General features: G+C 42.1%; 1 protein-coding gene across 1 annotated transcript in view; it reads right to left on the minus strand.

Annotated features, from left to right (window-relative positions):
* inpp5b (inositol polyphosphate-5-phosphatase B) overlaps positions 1-19858 on the minus strand; it is a 282881-nt gene that overhangs the window by 117862 nt on the left and 145161 nt on the right. Inside the window, exon 5 of the mRNA XM_041212440.1 lies at positions 7393-7503. Within this exon, the coding sequence (XP_041068374.1) occupies positions 7393-7503 (111 nt within the window). The remainder of the gene's footprint in view (positions 1-7392; positions 7504-19858) is intronic.

A 19858-nucleotide genomic window follows, 5' to 3' on the forward strand; every position in this document is an offset into this window, starting at 1 on the left:
ACTCTAAAAAGTTGTATTGAGGTACTGGGTTTAATTGATTTGAAAGAACATTTAATTTGCCAACACACCCAAAATGACACTTCCATGGGTGGAGTGCTGAACTACTAGTGTTTGTACAGTCTAAAGGGAAACAACCGATCTGTTTAAGAGAGAAATGTTGCTCAAATTATTAAGTCATAAAGACACAAACTGAAACAAAATGAGGTTCTGTCCAGCAGAGAGGAGAAAAATAGGTAAGATTAGACATGGTATGAAATGGCAAGAGCCAAGTGTGAATAAATTTATTTATCCACATGTCATATTCGCCGAAAAATTCGGCTCCATGGTTTCAGCATTATGGATTTTATTCTGGTATCATACTAGCATTTCCATTGCATGCTCGGTGTCTCAGGATGCCATTTTGATGAAAACATTAGGAACATGTGCCAGGAGTATGCAGAAAGTTAATTTGAAATTTGATATAATCAGGAAAATAAAATAAGTTAAAATAAAGTTAGATTGCATATTAGAGAACTCAATGTTAAAAGTTTGATTGTCTAAAACGCTGCTTCTCTCATTCAAGCAGCCTGGCAATGGTACCCAAAAGCAGGCCAAACAATGGCTGCAGTCTTCCCAATGTTCAGCTGGAGGAAATTTTTGCTCACCCCGTATTGGATGTCAGATAAGCAGTCTGAGAGTTTAGTAACAGTGGAGGAGTCAAGAGAGCTGGCAATGGGTTAGAGCTGGGCGTTGTCACCTTAGCATCGAGAATCTGTAACTTTAGTTTTCAGCTTTGCATAAAAATTTCTGGTGTGATGCAATAGTTAACCTTGATTGTAATAAGTAGTATATTGTAATATACATAGGTGCCCATTGTATCAGCTAACATTAATAAATCAAATTTATTGATAGTTGAATTGGTGGATATCCGATAGCAATGTTCCCAGTGAGTCATGCTTTCCTGGTTTGAAATGGCTGTATGTCTCTGGTAAGGAATTTCACAGGGAATGCACAAGCTAAGTTCTCTCAGATTTATTCAGACCAGAATTCAGATTTCCAATAATTAAAGACATGGAAAGATTTTCTTTTCTTAAACCTGACGTAGTTTAAGATCACAACACCACTATTGTCACACTTGGCAATAACACAGTCTATTAATTGTTTTAAAGCAACACCAACTTACATTTATACCACATCTTCAAAGTAATAAAACTTTCCAAGGTGGTTGACAGGAGCATTATAAAACAAAATATGACACTGAGCCGCATATGATGATATCAAGTCACATGGCCAAAATTTTGGTCAAGGGGGTCGGCAGGAGTGCCTTAAAGGAGGAAAGGAGTGCAGAGGTGTACGGAGGGAATTCCAGAGCTTAGGGCCAAGGCAACTGAAGGTTGAACTGATTAAAATTAGATATCTCAAAGGGTTGTGATGCTGAAGGAGGTTACAGAGATAAAGAGGGTGGGGCTAAGGAAGGGTTTGAAAATAGGCATGAGAATTTTTAAACAAAGGCATTGCTTGATTGCAAGTCAATGTAGGTCAGTGAGGACAGCAACAAAAAAACAACTGATATTTATATGGCGCCTTTAATGTAATTAAGTATTCCAAAGTGCTTCTTGGGAGCACTATAAAACTAAATATGACACAGAGTATTGGGCGTACAGGGTTTGGTGCGAGTTAAGACACAGACAGCAGAGTTTTGGATGATCTCAAGTTGATGGAGGTTAGAATGTGGAAGACCAGTCAAAAGACTGTTGGAATAGTTAAGTCTACAGGTATTAAAGGCATGAATGAAGGTTTCAGCAGAAGGTTACCTGAGATAGGGGCAAAGTTGGGTAACGTTACTCAGACTGAAATAGGCAGTCTGAGTAATGGTGCAAATATGAGGTCAGAAGTTCATCTCAAGGTCCAATCTGACCCCAAGATTGTGAACAGACTTAATCTCAAACTGTTGCTGGGGGAAGGATGGAGTCAGGAGCTAGAGAATGGAGTTTGGAGCAGGGACCGAAAACAATGGCTGCAGTCTCCCCAATATTTAATTGAAGGAAATTTCTGCTTGTCCAGTATTGGATGTCAGACAAGCAGTCGGAGAGTTTAGCATCAGTGGAGGAATCAAGGGAGCTGGCAATGGGTTAGAGCTGGGTGTTGTCAGCATACATATGAAAACTAACACTGTTCTTTTGGATTATATCACCAAGGGGCAACAATTGGAGGGGCAAGGACAGATCCCTGAGGGACACCAGAAGTGGCTGTGCAGGAGTAAGAGGGGCAATTTCAAGTGAATCTCTGGCTAGGATTAGATACATAATAATGGAGCCAGCTGATTTTATATTGCACTGGGGCCAGTCCTTGATATTGGGTATCTCACGACAAATTGCAACATCAAAATAATCTTGTGCATTCCCGATTTTCATCACTCCACCAGTGGCAGCCAGCAGTCAAACGCATAAGCCCAGAACTCGAATTCACCACCTCCCTCTCCTCCTTCAGGACTTTGTCCCAAGTTTTGGGTCAGATGTCCTAATACATCGTTGTGTGTTGGTTGTCAAATTGTGTTTGATAAAGCTCCTGTGAAGTGGCTTTGGGATGTTTTACTACATTAAAATGCAAATATAAATGCAAAATGCTGCAGATTTTAATGCAGAAACATTTCCCTTGGTCTTTTTCCAGTGCTAGGCCACAAACTAATTTCATTTATTGAGTTCAATTTCACAACAAGCCATGATGGGATTTGAAATCATGATCCATGGATTACTAGATCAGTACTGTGACCACTAGGATTTATAAATTAGCAGTGTATCAAAAAATCTGGAATTAAAAGCTAGGTCTCAGTAATGATCATCATGAAACCATTGTCAATTGTCATAAAAACCCATCTGATTCACAAATGTCCTTTAGGGAATGAAATCTGCCATCCTTATCTAATCTGGAGTACATGTGACTCCAGTTTCACAGCAATCTGATTGACTCTTAATGCCCTTTGAAATGGCCTAGCAAGCCACTTAGTTGTATCAAACCACTACAAAGTCCAAAAGGAATGAAACCAGTTGGACCATCAAACAGTCGACCTAGGCACCAGAAATGACAACGGCAAACCCTGCTCTATCGACCCTGCAAAAATCCTTACTAGCATCTGGGGGCTTGTGCCAAAATTGGGAGAGCTGCCCCTAGACAAACATAGTGTAGGGAGGGTGTTGCCCTGGGAATCCTCAACACTGAGCCCGGACTCCACGAAGTCTCATGGCATCAGGTCAAACATGGGCAAAGAAACTTCCTGCTGACTAACACCTGCACAAGCCACAAGCTGCCCTCCAGCACCGCCTCAGCTGATGAATCAGTGCTCCTCCACATTGAACATCAATTGGAAGAAGCACTGAGGGTGACATGGGCACAGAATATACTCTGGGTGGGGGACTTGATGTCCATCACAACAGTGGTTCAATAGTTCCACCACAGACCGAGCTGGCCGAGTCCTAAAGGGCATAGCTGTTAGACTGGGTCTGCGGCAGATGGTGAGGGAACCAACAAGAGGGAAATACAAACTTGGCCTCATCCTCATCAATCTACTTATCACAGGTGCATTTGTCATGACACTATTGGTAGGAGTGAACAACGTACAGCCGTTGTGGAGTCGAAGTCCCACCTTCACACTGAGAATACCCTCAATCGTGATGTGTGGCACTACCACCATGCTAAATAGGATAGCTTGTGAAGAGATCTAGCAACTCCATACTAGGCATCCATGAGGTGCTGCGGACCATTCACAGCAGCAGAATTGTATCCAACCACAATTTGTAACTCCATGGCCTGGCACATCCCCCACTCTATCATTAACATCAAGCCAGGGGATCAACCCTGGTTCAATGAAGAGTGCAGGAGGGCATATCTAAAACTGAAGTGTCAACCTGGAGAAGCTACAACACAGGACAAGTTACATGCCAAACAGCAGAAACAACATGAGATAGACAGAGCTAAGCAATCCCACAACCAAAGAAAGGATCAGATCTAAGCTCTGTAGTCCTGCCACGTCCAGTGAGAAACGGTGGTGGGCAGAAACTGAACTGGACTAGCTATATAAATACTGCGGCTACAAGAGCAGGTCGGAGGCTGGGAATTCTGCCAATAGTAACTCATCTCCTGACTCCCCAAAGCCTGTCCACCATCTACAAGGCACAAGTCAGGAAAGTGATGCAAGTCAGGAGTGTGATGCAATATTCTCCACTTGCCTGGATGACTGCAGCTCCAACAACACTCAAGAAGCTCAATACCATCCAGGACAAAGTGGCCCACTTGAATGGCATCCCATCCACCAGAATAAACATTCACTCCCTCCACCACTGATGCACAGTAGCAGCAGTGCGTACAATCTACAAGAAACACTGCAGGAATTCACCAAGGTTTCTTCAAAAGCATCTTCCAAACCCATGACTTCTACCATCTGGAAGGACAAGGGCAGCAGATGCATGGGAACACCACCACCTGGAAGTTCCCCTCCAAGTCACACGCCATCCTGACTTGGAACTATCTCACTGTTCCTTCACTGTCATTGCGCCAAAATCCTGGAACTCCCTTCCTGACAGCACTGTGGGTGTTCCTACAACACATGGACTGCAGTGGTTCAATATGGTGGCCCACCACTACCTTCTCAAGGGCAGGTAGGAATGGGCAACAAATGCTGGACTAGCCACCAATACCCGCAGCCCTTGAACGAATAAAAAATTGCCAGGATCCAGCACAGAGGTATTTGAATTCAACATATATAACAACAGTGAGTATAAAAACTGGTTCCCATATAAAATCACAGAATCACCGAATAAACTGGTGTTGTATCAATTCACTGAGCCTGGGTGGAAAGGCCTATTTTAGCTGAGCCTTTCGAGTAGCTGGAATGAGCAGTTCTGTCTAATTTACTCTACTGTTACCACTGGATGCGTAATTTTATATTTTAAATGCCAGGGACACAATCATGGTTTTAGATTTGACTACAATATGGGCAACCACAAAATGATACAGGGAGCCATTCGATCTATTATCACTATGCCAGCCCTTTACAAAAGCTACCTATTTATTCCACTCCCTTTCTTTTCCCCTGGAGCTCTCCAATTTTTTTCTCTCAAGTATTTATCCAAGTCCCTTGTGAGTGTTACTAAATGAATTTGTTTCCACCACCCTTTCAGACTATGCATTCATGATCATAACAACTCACTCTGTAACAATTCAGTCCTTCCAGATCCAGCCTCTGGTTATTTTGCCAATTATCTGTGTTTTCTGGTTCCCTGTTATTCTGCCACTGGAAACAATTTCTCCTTATTTATCCTATCAAAAAAGGTTTGAATACCTCTATCAAATTTCTCCTTAACCTTCTCTGCTTGAAGGAGAACCCCAACTTCTCTAGCCTCTCCATGTAAATGAAATCTTTAATCCCTGGTAAATCGCAAATGCTCCACCTCCAAGGCATCGACATCCTTCCTGAAGTGTTGGTGCCCAGAGTTGGATAGAAAGGTCTAGCTAGAGCCTTTGCCAGTTTTTTTTGTATATAAAAGTTCGCCATAACTTTGCTTTTGTTCTATTTGTTGGGCAAAGGATCCTGTTATGTCTTTTTCTTAATTTGGCCAGCCGCCTTCAAAGATTTGTGTACAGAAACCCCCAGGTCTCTCTGTTCCTGCACCCTTTAAAATTATACCATTTGGTTCATGTTGCCACTCCTTATTTTTCCTTACAAAATGAATCACTTCATACTTCTCTGCCTTAAATTTCATCAACCACGTATTTGCCCATTTGACCAGTCCGACTAAGTCCTCCTGGAGTCTGTTACTGCACTCCTCATTGTTTGCTATATTTCCAAATTTTGTGTCACCTGCAAACTTTGAAACTATGCAATGTCTCCTCAAGTCCAGGTTATTACAATTTATATCAAAGCACAATCATCTCAATAAGAACCTTGGAGGCCGGACACAATTGCATACTGCCCTTCAGCCCTAGAAGCATCTGTTCGGCGATTCTCTCTGCTGGCTTTCCATTAGCTTATTTTGCATCCATGCAGCCAATGCATTGGCTTTAATTTTTCTAGCAGGTCTATTGAGTGATATTTCATCAAATGTTATGAACTCCATATACATCACACCAACTACAAGACCTCAACAACCCTCTCCAGTATTCAAGCAAAGAACTCAGTCGAGTTAGTCACACATGATTTGTCTCCAACAGGTGGTTTTCATTTATTAGCCCATTTTTCCTCAATGCCAATTAATTTGTCCCACATTATTGTACAGATAAAGCTGTACTGTTACCAACATTAGGCTGATTGGCCTGTAGATACCAGATTTAACTCTCTCATGAACAGGGGAACAACATATGCAATCCTCTGGCACCTCCCTCACATCAATGGAAGATTGTGACAAGAGCCTCCACAATTTCCACCCTTTCTTCCCTCAGCACCTGGGATGCATCTCATCAGCACCGGATGACATTTCCGCTTTTGAGTGTTTCAAACCTTTTAAGTACCATGTCTTGAGCTATCTCTATCCTATCCAATTTCTCTACTACTTCCTTTTTTCTATGATATTGTTTCCCTCCATTAAAGAAGAGGATGTTGCCCAAGTATTCATTTAGTATCTCAGCCATGTCCTCTGCTTCCACAAGATTTACTTTTTGGATCCTACCCTTCCATTGACACTCTTTTTACTATTTGTTTGTTTGTGAAGGACTTTGGGGATCCCTTTTATGTTACTCACTAATATATTCTCATACACTCTCTTTTCCCCTCTTATTCCTTTTCTTATATCTCCTCCACACTTTGTATATTCAGCTTGATTTTATGAATCTTACATTTGTCATAAGTCTCATTTTTCTCTTATTTTAACCTCTATTTCTTAGGCCTGAATCTCTTGGTTGGTATGTGGGGGCTAACGCATAAAATGATGCGCAGTGATTTCAGGCATGTGTCCCGAAGTCACTGCATGTCATTCCAACCTTCAGTTCAGCGGGCACACACCGCAATCGACTGCGTGCTTGCCAACCTGTCAAAAGCTTATTAAAGCCATTTAAATGGTAATTGAAATAATTAACCAGGCTTCCTGTCCAACCTTAAGGTTGGAGGGCAGGTGAAGAGACCAGGCGAGCCTATGCATTTTTCATGGAACTTAATCCACAGACGGGATGAGGTTTCATGAAGGGTTTATAAATGTAATAAAAATGTTTATTGAAATTTATTGACATGTCCCTGTTCATGTGACACTGTCACATGAGGGGACACGTATGAATATTTTTTTCCCCTTAATTTCAATTTCTCATAAGCAAAGTGATCTCCCTGAGGCACAGAGCACAAGCTCTCTCCCTCTTTCTCAGATTTTTGGGATCTTTACATTTAAAACTGCTCAGAAGTAAATCTAAGAGTAATAAACATTTTCTTACCTTCACATGCCTTGTGGGTTTCCTGTAAGAATATTCTGGTCTGTGAACCAAAGGGGAGCTGAAGCTCTAGATCAACGCCTCTTGATATTATTTTGACTGTGGTATCAGAACCTGCATGAGGTGTCAACATGCAATTCAGGACATTGTTGCAAGTTGGTCACATAGAGCAGTGCACACACAAGCCAAACCCCACCATGCGTTACAGCTATAATTAAAAATCATTAAATGCAGATAGCAGTGCACTATGTAATTTGCATCAGAAGAAGACGCGGATCCTGCTTTACTCTATGTAGGCTGGTCTACATTTCAATTCACGACTTTCCACATTGAAACAGAATTGCTTAAAAATCTAGTATGCTTTAGGCACCATAGAAAGGGGAGAAATTTATCCATTTTCTTGCACCAATATCCGAACAGAAATCATGAATTGTTTTGGTGGCACTCTCAGGGGAAAAGGTATCCAGGGACTAAATTTCCTCAAGGAACTAAACTTTTGTATTTTAGAAATGTAAAATGGATATCAAATTATAAGTAACAAATTTCACCCTTTTCAAGCACATTCAAGAAAATCAAACTTTCAGATGAGTAAGCACATTTAACTGAAAACAGCTGCAAATATGATAGAAAATTACACTTTGAGCCATTGAAATGAAAACACTCAGTGAACAGTGATATAAAATCTGTGATAATACTGACACCCAGTGGCACACACCAAGCTCTGATTGAAGCCTACGAAATGAGTGTCATTTACATCAATAGCACCAGTGTTGGCATGGAAATCATAAACTGTCCCAAATACTTTGAACCTTAAATGTTGGATCTTCTCTAATTTCAAATCCAACCTGCCCTAGAAATTCTTATTTAGTGGCGCAATAATTAAAACACACAACTTTTAGACTGCGCTGAATGGTTCAAGGAATTCTGAAGTGGTTAGCATTAACAAGCAATTAACTTTAAAATTATAAACATGCACACAGTTCAGCAAATTGAAGATTTCACAAATTAAAAGGCTCTAAAAGGTGCACAAAGTTAAAGCTAAATCTTTAGAAAATCCTTCCTAAAAATTGAAAACTCTACAAAATGCTTCAAACTGATTACAGACAATTACTCCTGGGATTACAAGCCCTACTCCAGTTCAGAATCAAAGGAGCAATTTTAAAAATTATGAATTCCAATAAAGTATAGTACATTCACATTTTTGTGGGGGAGAATTATATACCCAGAAAAAGTACTTCTTTGAAGCATAGATTTGGAGATAAACAAAGGAACTAGTTGCAAAACGAGTAATCTAACCCTATCATGCATCTGCTGAAAAGATGCCAAAAGTCCAATGATTTCCAACAGGACAAAATCCACTACTCAGAAGTGAAAGATCTATTTATAATTGCTTTAGTAACAACATTTCCTGGTCTTGCATATTCATGTCCATGGTGTTACATGATAAGCTGCTACCAATGTTTCGGTGACATCAGTACCAAAGGCTGCTGCAAATCAGTTGCAGATCACATCCTGCAGATCAAGTCTGCAACAGAGCTTTACCTGCATCAGAGTAACAGGGCAAATCTCAAATCAACAATGTGCAGGCTGTACTCAGTACCAGTTCAAACTTCAGTACAGTAGGAATATTCAAAAAACTGCATAGACCAATCATCCTACAGGCTGTAGCAGTTCCAGGTGAAAGTCCACTACTGCCTTCAAGGCAACTGGGATGGGCAATTAAAATTTAGCTTTGTCAGTGCTACAACATCCAGAAAACAAAAAAGAAATGACAGAACTTACACAATACTGAATCTGTTGCAATAAGAAGTTATTATCCTTCATTTTTTACTTTTTCAAAAAGGAGCCCAGGCGTAAAACATATTTCAGAAGCTAGTACATCAAGTGTTTTAAAGGAATCACAAAAATAATAGATTAATATAAAATACACATACACGAGAGCAAAGGTAGATTGGACAGTAACTTTCCACATAAGTTGTCAGGCTATCTGGTAAAGCCAAGGTGATCAGTGTTATGTATTGAATGTCTTGTTTAGCTTACCATACTTTGCAAGCTAGTGCATGGTGGGATCGCACAATCCATGTTGTTTTATTAGTTCTGTTACCTCAATAGAATAAACTAGGGCTGCAATGGTCAATCGCCTTTACACCTCTGTGAGTATTGATTAGTCTTTAAGAAGTTATTGACTGTTCCAGTATTAAAACACAACAAATTGGCGACAAGGACGACGGACCTTTGAGGCAAGGCCACTCGGAAGGTGAAACAGTTAGTAAAAGGAAATTACTAGTTAAAAAGCAGCGCGCCTACTATACCGGAGTGTTCCCGAAGCGCGCTACTCTCCCGGAGCGCTCCTGAAGTTCAGACAAAAGTGATCTTCAGGGTGAATATAAAAAGACAAAAAGGGAAGAAATCGCTGCTGCGCTTTTCTGAACAGGAAAGAAATTTAGAAAAAAAAAGCTTACAGAAAAAATTGAAGCAGCCACATTTGCAGAAAAAAGAAAGAGACACACGATCAAAAGCGAGAGGGCTGCTGGCTGCAGACAGCCTCTGAAGTTCCAAATATACAGGACATGTAGGGTTCAAAAAGAAGACACCGAGAGAAGAATGTGCTGCAGTTTTTAAAAAGTTCAAAAACTTACAGAAAGGGAAGGTCCACAATCACCGCAGAGCTCACCAAAAACCCAAAAAGCATGGGAAAAACCACAGAGACATAACCATTAGTTGCTGACAACCTGAGTTTAAAAAAAGGCTGCTGTCTTAAAGCAGTAACAGGGTTTGAAGTGGTAACTACAAAAAAAAGAAAATGACAGTAAACAAAAAGTAACTGACAAAGAGGAGAAAATAAAAAGGTGGAAAATGACTACACTTACCGGACCTATGGAATGTTTCAATGAGACTTTGGAACAGTGGAGCTTTTTTGTCCTTGCAAATGGAACTGAAAATGATAGGCAGGTGGCAACTTTCTTAAGTCTGATGGGATCTAAAACCTTTGGCTTATTAACGAGCTTGGTGTTTGGGTAAACCTGGCACAAAATCATATGAGGACATTGTAAAAGTCTTGGAGATGCATTTTTCCCCTAAGCCACTTGTTATAGCAGAAAGATTTAGGTTCAAAAAAGAAGCCAAGAGGGGGAAACAATTGTGCAGTATGTTGCAATACTTTAAAAGCTCACTGAACATTGTGAATTCAAGGAAGGACTGAATGATACCCTCCATGACAGGTTGGTCCATGGCCTTCAGACTGAAGAAATCCAGAAAGGCCTCTTGACAGAGGCTAACCTCACTTTGCAGAAAGCCATAGAGATTGCAGTCTCTATGGAACTGGCTGCAAAAGAGGCAAAGCAGCTGAGTGCATCAACTTGAGTGCAGAATGTGACAGTTGAGTGTGCACACAAGATAGCAAGCAGCTGAGAATGTTACCATTGTGGAAAGCCTGGTCACCATCCATCTGAATGTTGGTGCAAAGACCTTGAACGACATCAGTGTGGCAAGAAGGGACACACTGAGCGTGCCTGTAAAAACAAGCAAGTAGCAGTGAATCAGAAAGACACACCAGGGGAAAAGGAATCTGCTGTCTGGCGTAACAAGAAGAAAAATCTGCACATTGTACAGCAAGAACAGAGTGACACCGAGTGCAAAGAAGAAGTGCCCCTCCACATCTTGTCAGTGGTAGGTGGTTCACGGGGCTACTGGATAACACCGAAGCTGGAGGGCCGACCAATACATATGGAACTGGATAGAGGGGCAGCAGTTTCTCTGGCTCTAGATGCTGTGTGTAAGGAGAAACTTAAACATCTTACCTTGATGTCTGCAAAAATCATTCTAAAAACATATACAGGGGAATCTGTGCCTATGCTGGGAAGAATGTAAGTTAAAGTGGACCTAAATGGACAGACTGCTAAACTACCACTGTTTGTGGTGAAGCTTTAGTGGACAGTCGTGGCTTGAGAGGATCCAGTTAAACGGGATGGAAGTACACAGCATTGCAAAAGAAGAAACTGGTCTGACAGCAGTTATAAAAAACATGCTGTTGTTTCAAAGGAGATTTGGGAAGCATGAAGGGAGTCATTATAAAATTGAATATCAAAGCTGACTCTCAACCAAAATTTCTGGAGCCAGAACCGTGCCTTATGCCATACAACCAAAGTCAAAGCTGACCTGGGGCGTCCGGTCAAGATAGGAATCCTGATACCTGTCTCCCAAAGTGAATGGGTAACACCCATTCCAGTGCTCAAGAGAAACAGCTCCATATAAACCTGTGGAGATTTCAAGGTTACTGTTAACCCTGTGTTGTGTGCTGAAAATCCACTTCTCCATATTGAGGACCTTTTTGCTGGCCTGACTGGTGGACAGAAATTCAGCAAAACAGATCTATACCAGGCTTACTTATAAATGCATTTTAATGAGAAGTCACAAGAATATCTTACCATCACAACACACAAGGGTCTATACAGATATTGCTGTTTGCCTTTTGGAATATCAGCTCCAGCCTTGTTTCAAAACAGCATGGACCAGTGGCTAGCCTGGAGTTCAATGCTACCATGGTGACATCTTGGTAACAGGCAAGACTGATGAGGATCATCTCAAGAACTTGGATGCCACCCAACAAAGGCTAGAGGAGTATAGCCCATGGGTTCACAAAGACAAATGCGAGTTTCTTCAGTCCTCTGTGGAATATTTGGGGCATGTCATTGATGCTGCTGGGCTTCACAAAGCACCCTCCAATGTCAAGGCTTTTGTGGATGCCCCAGCTCCTCAGAATATCAGCCAGCTTCGCTCGTTCTTAGGGCTGCTGCGTTATTACGAGAGATTTATTCCACAGCTGGCAACCCTGCTCAAATCCCTGCATGAGCTTGTGTCAGAACAAAGCCTGGAATTGGACAGAAACCTGTGATGCTGGGATTAAGAAGGATAAAGCAGCGCTGACGGATTCCGAGGTACTGATGCACTTTGATCCCTCCTGACCTTTACAACTTGCATGTGATGCATTGCCTTATGGAGTTTGGGCTGTGGTCACACATAATACCCTCTGGTGTGGAGTGGCCCATAACGTTCGCCTCACGGGCTTTAAGCAAAGCAGAATGCCAATATGCTCAAATCGAACGCAATGCACTGGGAATCATTTTCGGAATCTGGAAATTTCACCAGTACCTATTTGGATGGAAATTCATGCTGCTGGCTGATCATCGACCACTCACCTCAATATTCGGTCCACACACAGGGAATCCCTTCTTTAGCTGCAAGAAGAATGCAGCATTGGGCATTGAAGTTGGGTGTTCACACATATGACATCAAATATTGAAAATCTACCTTGCATGTCAATGCGGATGGCCTTTCGAGGCTGCCCCTACCATTCAGCCATGTAGACACTGCTCAGAAAGACATTTTCTACTTTGCATATGTGAAGAACACACGCATCACTTAATGCCAAATCAAGAAGGCTGCTTGAATGGACCCAACATTGTCCAAAGTCATGGACCTTGTGATGCATGGCCACTCTTCCCTGAACTTCCAAGTCTCACCTGACCTTCATTCTTATGTTTCCAGGAGGATGGAGTTATCGGTCACTTCAGGATGTTTGCTTTGGGGCATGTGAGTTATTATTCCACCAATATTGAGGAAACCAGTGTTGGACCAAATGCATTCTAGACACTGTGAAAATGTTTGCATGAAAGAGATTGCAAGAAGCTACTTTTGGTGGCCTGGTCTGGACCAAGACATTGAAGCCAGGGCAAGATCTTGTTCTTCATGTCAGAGTGTGAGAAACACGCCTCAGTTGGCACCCCTCCAACCATGGGATTGGCTGGAAAACCCGTGGCAGTGCATCCATGTTGATTGTGCTGATCCATTTCAAGGAACAATGTTCATGGTGGTTATGGATACTCATTCCAAATGGCCAGAAGTTTCAGTGAAGTCCTCTACTACGGCTGAGAGTACAATTGAGACTGAGAGAAATGTTCAGACGTTATGGGTTACCAGAACAACATGTGACTGAAAATGGACCTTAGTTTGTTTCACAGGAGTTTGAGAATTTTTTGAGAAGTAACGGGATTTATCACATCACCTCAGCATCATACCACCCATCCACCAATGGATTATCTGACAGATTCGTTCAAATCATGAAACACGCTTTAAGTTTGGCATGAAGACATTTCTCTATTCAAAAGCATCTGGACGCATTTCTACAGACATACTGAAACGCGCCACATGCTATGAGTGAAGCATCTCCAGCATTCCTACCAATGGGACGGCAACTTCGCACTTGCTTTGGTCTGCTGAGACCAACAAAAACAAGACAAGTTGTGCAAGATCAACAGCAAGACCAAGTGGAGAAAAGAGCACAAAGATCAAAACCAAGAAATTTTTGTTCTGGATAAGGAATTCTAGCTCGTAATTATGCTAGTGGAGCTAAATGTGTTCCTGCTACAGTGATTGCTCAGACAGGACCAGTTTCATACACAGTCCAAACCGTGAATGATCTCACCTGACGGGGACATGTTGACCAACTGTTGCCATGCCAAGCACCATCTAAGAATAAACCACTTATGGAAGAGCCGTCTCCAAGTCAAGGAATGCCTACTCCAATCTCACCTCCTCAATCTAGATCAACTCAAGTTGAAGTCATCTCACCTTCACCTGCATTAGATTCAGCTGCAAGTCCTAAATTGCCATTGGTCTCTGATGAACATAACCCTGTAAAAGCACCAGAAGTTCGCCATAACCCACACCAGGAGAGAAGACTTCCTGAGCGTTTGAATTTATAAAGTCAGAGACTTGAGATGGGCTCAGCAGAAACAGAGGCAGTCTACCCTCTTTCCCCTAGTTCAGAAAATGTTTTGTTAACTGACATTTTCAATAGGCAGGGAGGAATATGTTACATATTGAATGTCTTGTTTGGCTTGCTGTACTTTGCAAGCCAGTGCATTATGGGATGCAGAATCTATGTTGTTTTGTTAGTTGCGTAACTGCAGTAGAATAAACGAGAGCTGCAATGTTCAATCACCTCACACCCCCGTAAGGACTGATTAATCTTTAAATAAAGTTATCAACAGTACCAATATTAAAACATAACAATCAGCACTGGCTAATAGGGAGTCAGGAGAGCAAGTACTCCTTCATGCTTCACACTTCATGTCTCAAATGGCCTCTTTTAATGTGGATTTGTTGCAAGCTAGCAGCTATCTAGTCCATTCTAGTTTCTGTTCAGCTCCTTCAAACAACCCCCAGTTGGTATGAGCTGTCATAACATTAAAATTCAATGCTTGCTGACGGAATAAAGGTTCAGAAGTTCATTATCTATTCCTTCATAAGCCAACTTACCAGATCACCACTGAATCACAGAATTGTTACGGTGTAGAACGAGGCCATTCGGCCCATCGTATTTGCACCTGCACTCTGAGCATTTTATCCTGGTGCCAATCTCCTGCCTTTTCCCTGTAACCCTGCACATTGTTTCTATTTAAATAATCATCCAATACCCTCTTGAATGCATCAATTGAACCTGTCTCCACCACATTTGCAGGCAGTGCATTCCAAACCCTAACCCACTTGCTGTGTGAAAACATTTTTTCTCACCTCACATTTGCTTCTGTTGCAAAACACTTTAAAACTGTGCCCTCTGGTTCTCGATCCATTTATGAGTGAGAACAGTTTCTTAAATCTACTCTATCCAGACCCCTCATGATTTTGAAAACTTCTATCAAGTCTCCTCTTAGCCTTCTCCTCTCCAAGGAAAACAGTCCCAACTTCTCCAAACTTTCATCATAACTGAAGTGTCTCATCCCTGGAACCATTCTCATAAACCTCTCCTGCACTCTTTCCAATGTGTTCACATCCTTTCTATAATGTAGCGCCCGAAGCTGTACACAATACTACAGCTGAGATATAACCAGTGTCTTATATAAGTTCATCACAACCTCCCTGCTCTTGTACTCTATGGCCCAATTAATGAAGCCTAGAGTATTGTATGCTTTAAAAGCAGCTCTACCAGTCCTGCCACCTTTAATGACTTATGTACATGGTCTCTCTGCTCCTGCACGCCCTTTAGAATAGTATCCTTTGTTTTATACTGTCTCTGTCTCATGTTCTTTCTACCAAAGTATATCACCTCACGCTTTTCCGTGTTGAACTTCATCTGCCATCTATCTACCCACTCCACCAATGTGTCAATGTCCTTTTGAAGTTCTACACTGTCCTCCTCACAGTTTACAATTTTCCCAAGTTTTGTGTGTCCTCTGCAAACTCTGAAATTGTCCCCTGCACACCAAGATCTAGGTCATTTATCTATATATATATATATATATATATATATATTAGGAAAAGCAATGGTCCCAGTACTGACTCTGGGGAACTCCACTACAAACCTTCTTCCAGCCCGAAAAATACCCATTAACCATTACTCTCTGTTTCCTATCCCTCAGCCAATTTTGTACCCATGTTGCTACTGTCCCTTTTATTCCTTGACCTATAACTTTCCTCACAAGTCTGTTGTGTGGCACTGTATCGAATGCCTTTTGGGAGTCCATGTAAACCACGTCAACAGCCTTGCCCTTATCAACCATCTCTGTTACCAATTCAAAAAACTCCAGCAAGTTAGTTAGACACGATTTTCCTTTAACAAATCCATGCTGACTGTTCCGAATCAAACCACATTTTTCCATGTGACTATTAATTCTATCCCAAATAATTGTTTCTAGAGGTTTCCCCACTACTGAAGTTAAACTGATCAGTCTGTAATTGCAGGGCAGATCTCTACAACCTTTTCTGAACAAGGGCATAATGTTTGCAATTCTCCCATCCTCCGGCACCTCCCCCGAATACAGGGAACATTGAAAGATTATTGCCAGTGCCTCTGCAATTTCCACTCTCACTTCCTTCAATATTCTTGGATGCATCTCATCCAGTCCCGGTGCCTTATCAACTTAAAGTACCAACAGCTTATCCAGTACCTCCACTTTATCAAATTTAAACACTTCTAGTGATAGAGTTTCCTCCTCTGTCACTATGGCCTTGGTAGCATCTGCTTCCTTGGTACAGACAGATGCAAAGTATTCATTTAACACCGCAGCTATGCCTGTTGCCTCTGTGCAAATCCCCCTTTTGGTCCCTAATCGGTCCTACTGCTCCTTTTACCACCTTTTTACTATTGATGTGCTCAGACAATACTTTGGGATTTCCTTTTATGCTAGCTGCCAATCTTCTTTCATAATCCCTCTTGGCTTCTCGTATTTGATTTTTCACATCACTTCTGAACCTTCTGTATTTAGCTTGATTCTCAATTGTATTTGCTGATACCTGTCGTAAGCACACTTTTCCTTCTTCAACTTAATTTCTATCTCAAATAAAAGCAAAAAACTGTGGATGCTGGAAATCCAAAACAAAAACAAAAACAAAAATACCTGGAAAAACTCAGCAGGTCTGACAGCATCTGGGGACAGGAACACAGTTAATGTTTTGAGTCCTTATGACTCTTCAACAGAACTAAGGAAAAATAGAAAAGAGGTGAAATGTAAGCTGGTTTAAGGGAGGGGGGGTGGGTGGGACAAGTAGAGCGGGATAGAGGGCCAGTGATAGGTGGAGATAGCCAAAAGATGTCATAGACAAAAGGACAAAGAGATATTGAAGATGGTGATATTATCTAAGGAATGTGCTAATAGGTGACATTAAGGGTAGAAAGCAGGACGAGCAAGGTACAGATAGCCCTAGTGGGGGTGGGGTGGGGGGGAAGGGATCAAAGTAGGCTAAAAGGTAGGGATAAAACAATGGATGGAAATACATTTAAAAATAATGGAAATAGGTGGGAAAACAAAAATCTATATAAATTATTGGAAAAAAGGGGGATTGGAAAGGGGGTGGGGATGGAGGAGAGAGTTTATGATCTAAAATTATTGAATTCAATATTCAGTCCGGAAGGCTGTAAAGTGCCTAGTCGGAAGATGAGGTGCTGTTCCTCCAGTTTGCGTTGAGCTTCACTGGAACAATACAGAAGGCCAAGGATGGACATGGGCATGAGAACAGGGTGGAGTACTGAAATGGCAAGTGACAGGGAGGTCTGGGTCATGCTTTCATCTTCAGTCTGTCCGCAATGATCACTGTCCCCTAAATGTTCCCCCACTGTCACTTGATCTACTTGGTCCACCTCCTTCCCAAGAACCAGGTCAATCAGTGCCTCCTTTCTTGTTGGACTGGATACATATTGCCGTAGGAAATTCTCCTGAATACAATCTAGGGATGGTTGTCCCTCACTGCCCCTTACACTATCACTATCCCAGTCTGTATACGGGTAAAGTCCCCCATTATAACTAGTTAATGATGTTTACATCTCTCTGTAATTTCCTTGCAGATTTCTTCCTCTATATCCTTCCCGCTAGCTGGTGATCTATATATTACACCAAGCAATGTAATTGCACCCTTCTTATTCCTTAGCTCTAGCCGAATCGATTCTGTCCTGAATCCTTTGACACATACTCTTTCTCCAGTACTGCAATACTTTCCTTAACCAAAAACGTCACCCCCTCCTCCTTTTTACCCTTTCCTTCCTTTTCTGAACACCTTGTGACCAGGAATATTTAACACCCAGATTTGCCCTTCCTTAAGCCAGGTCTCCGTTATCATCATAACTTCATAATCCCACAGGGCAATTTGTGCCTGTCACTCCCCAATTTTATGAAATATACTCCATGATTCACACACACGCTGTGTAACCCTGATTTAGGCTTCATTACTTGCTCCCTTACTCCGACTCCATCTATTTAACTTACGATTCTCTATTTTACTGCTATCTGCCTCTCCCAGCATTCCGTGCACCCTGGTATTACTTTCTAATACCCTCTGCTGATTCCCACACCCCTGCTGAGTTAGGTTAAACCCTCCCCAACAGCACTAGCAAAATGACCCGCAAGGAACTCAGTCCTGGCTCTGTTCAGATGCAACCTGTCTGGCTTGTACAGGTGCCATCTCCCCCAAAGCCAGTCCCAGTGTCCCAGGAATCTAAAGCTCTCCCTCCTGCACCATCCTTCCAACCATGCATTCAGCTGGAACAAAAACAGAAAAAACTCAGCAGGTCCAACAGCATCTATGGGGAGCAAGACAGAGTTAACGTTTCGAGTCCGTATTACTCTTCTTCAGAGTCATACAGACTCGGAACATTAACTCTCTCTTCCTCTCCACAGATGCTGTTGGACTTGCTGAGTTTTTCCAGCTTTTTCTGTTTTTGTTTCAGATTTCCAGCATCCGGAGTATTTTGCTTTTATCACACATTCATCTGCCTTATTTTCCTATTTCTGTATTCACTTGCAAGTGCACTGGGATTAATCCAAAGATTACTACTTTCGAGGTCCTGCTTGCTAATTTTCAACCGAGCTCCCTAAATTTCGATTGCACAACCACATCCCCCTTCCTACCTATGTTGTTAGTACCAATGTGGACTACAACCTCTGGCTGTTTGCCCTCCCCCACAAGAATGTCCTGCAGCCAGTCTGTGACACTCTGACCCTAGCACCAGGGAGGCAACAAACCATCTTGGAGTCACACTGACAGCCGCAGAAACGCCTGTCTGATCCCCTAACTAAAGAATCCCCTGTCAGTACTGCCCTTTCGCTCTTCTTCCTCCCCTCCTGTACAGCTGGGCCACCCATGGTGCCATGGGTTTGGCTCTTGCGGCACTCCTCCTCGATGGTGATCCATCGTCCTCATCGATATCCTGAATGGAAAACCAGTTAGTAAGCGGGACCTCTAGGGACTCCTGCACCATTTGCCTGTTTCTCTTGGACTGCCTGGTGGTCACCCATTCCCTATCTCCCTTCTTGCCCCTAACTTGCGGTGTGACCACCTCTCTGAACATGCTATCCACGCAGTTCTCTGCCTCATGGATGCACCTCAGTGACTCCAGCCGCTGCTCAAGCTCTGAAACGCGGAGCTCAAGCTTGTGCAGCTGGTGACACTTCCTGCACATGGGCTCTTCTGGGTCATGAGAAGTGTCCACATGCCAAAGGACGGGCATTCCACTTGGCTGAGCTATCTTGCCATGCCTTAACCTTAAACTTTTAAATCACTTTTTTACTTAAACTTCAGTTAATTTTACTTACTTTAACCTTACTCTTGAACTATAAACTGGCAATTAGTAGAAACTAGAAATTCTTCACCCATACTCATAAATCAGCTCCCTCTCCTGTGCCTATAAATTCTTAATTTCCCTGTGCTTGTTTAGATATTTACATTTCTGTACTTGCACTGTTTGCAATCCCGACTGTCTCTCCACTCTCACTGTTTTATCTCCTGAACCCTCGCCGTTTTATCTCCTGAACTCTCGCCATTTTATCTCCTGAACTCTCTCCAGAGCACAGGCAAATATGAGTCAGCTTTTCAAATGCAGAGTCAGGCTGCTGCTGAGTCTCGATCTCCCTGATGTTATCTTTGTTCTCTATCCTCTCTCTAACTCCAAGGTTAGTTATCACTCTACAAATCCTTA

The sequence above is a fragment of the Carcharodon carcharias genome, chromosome 19, assembly GCF_017639515.1.
Source record: "Carcharodon carcharias isolate sCarCar2 chromosome 19, sCarCar2.pri, whole genome shotgun sequence".
Taxonomy (NCBI): Eukaryota; Metazoa; Chordata; class Chondrichthyes; order Lamniformes; family Lamnidae; genus Carcharodon; species Carcharodon carcharias.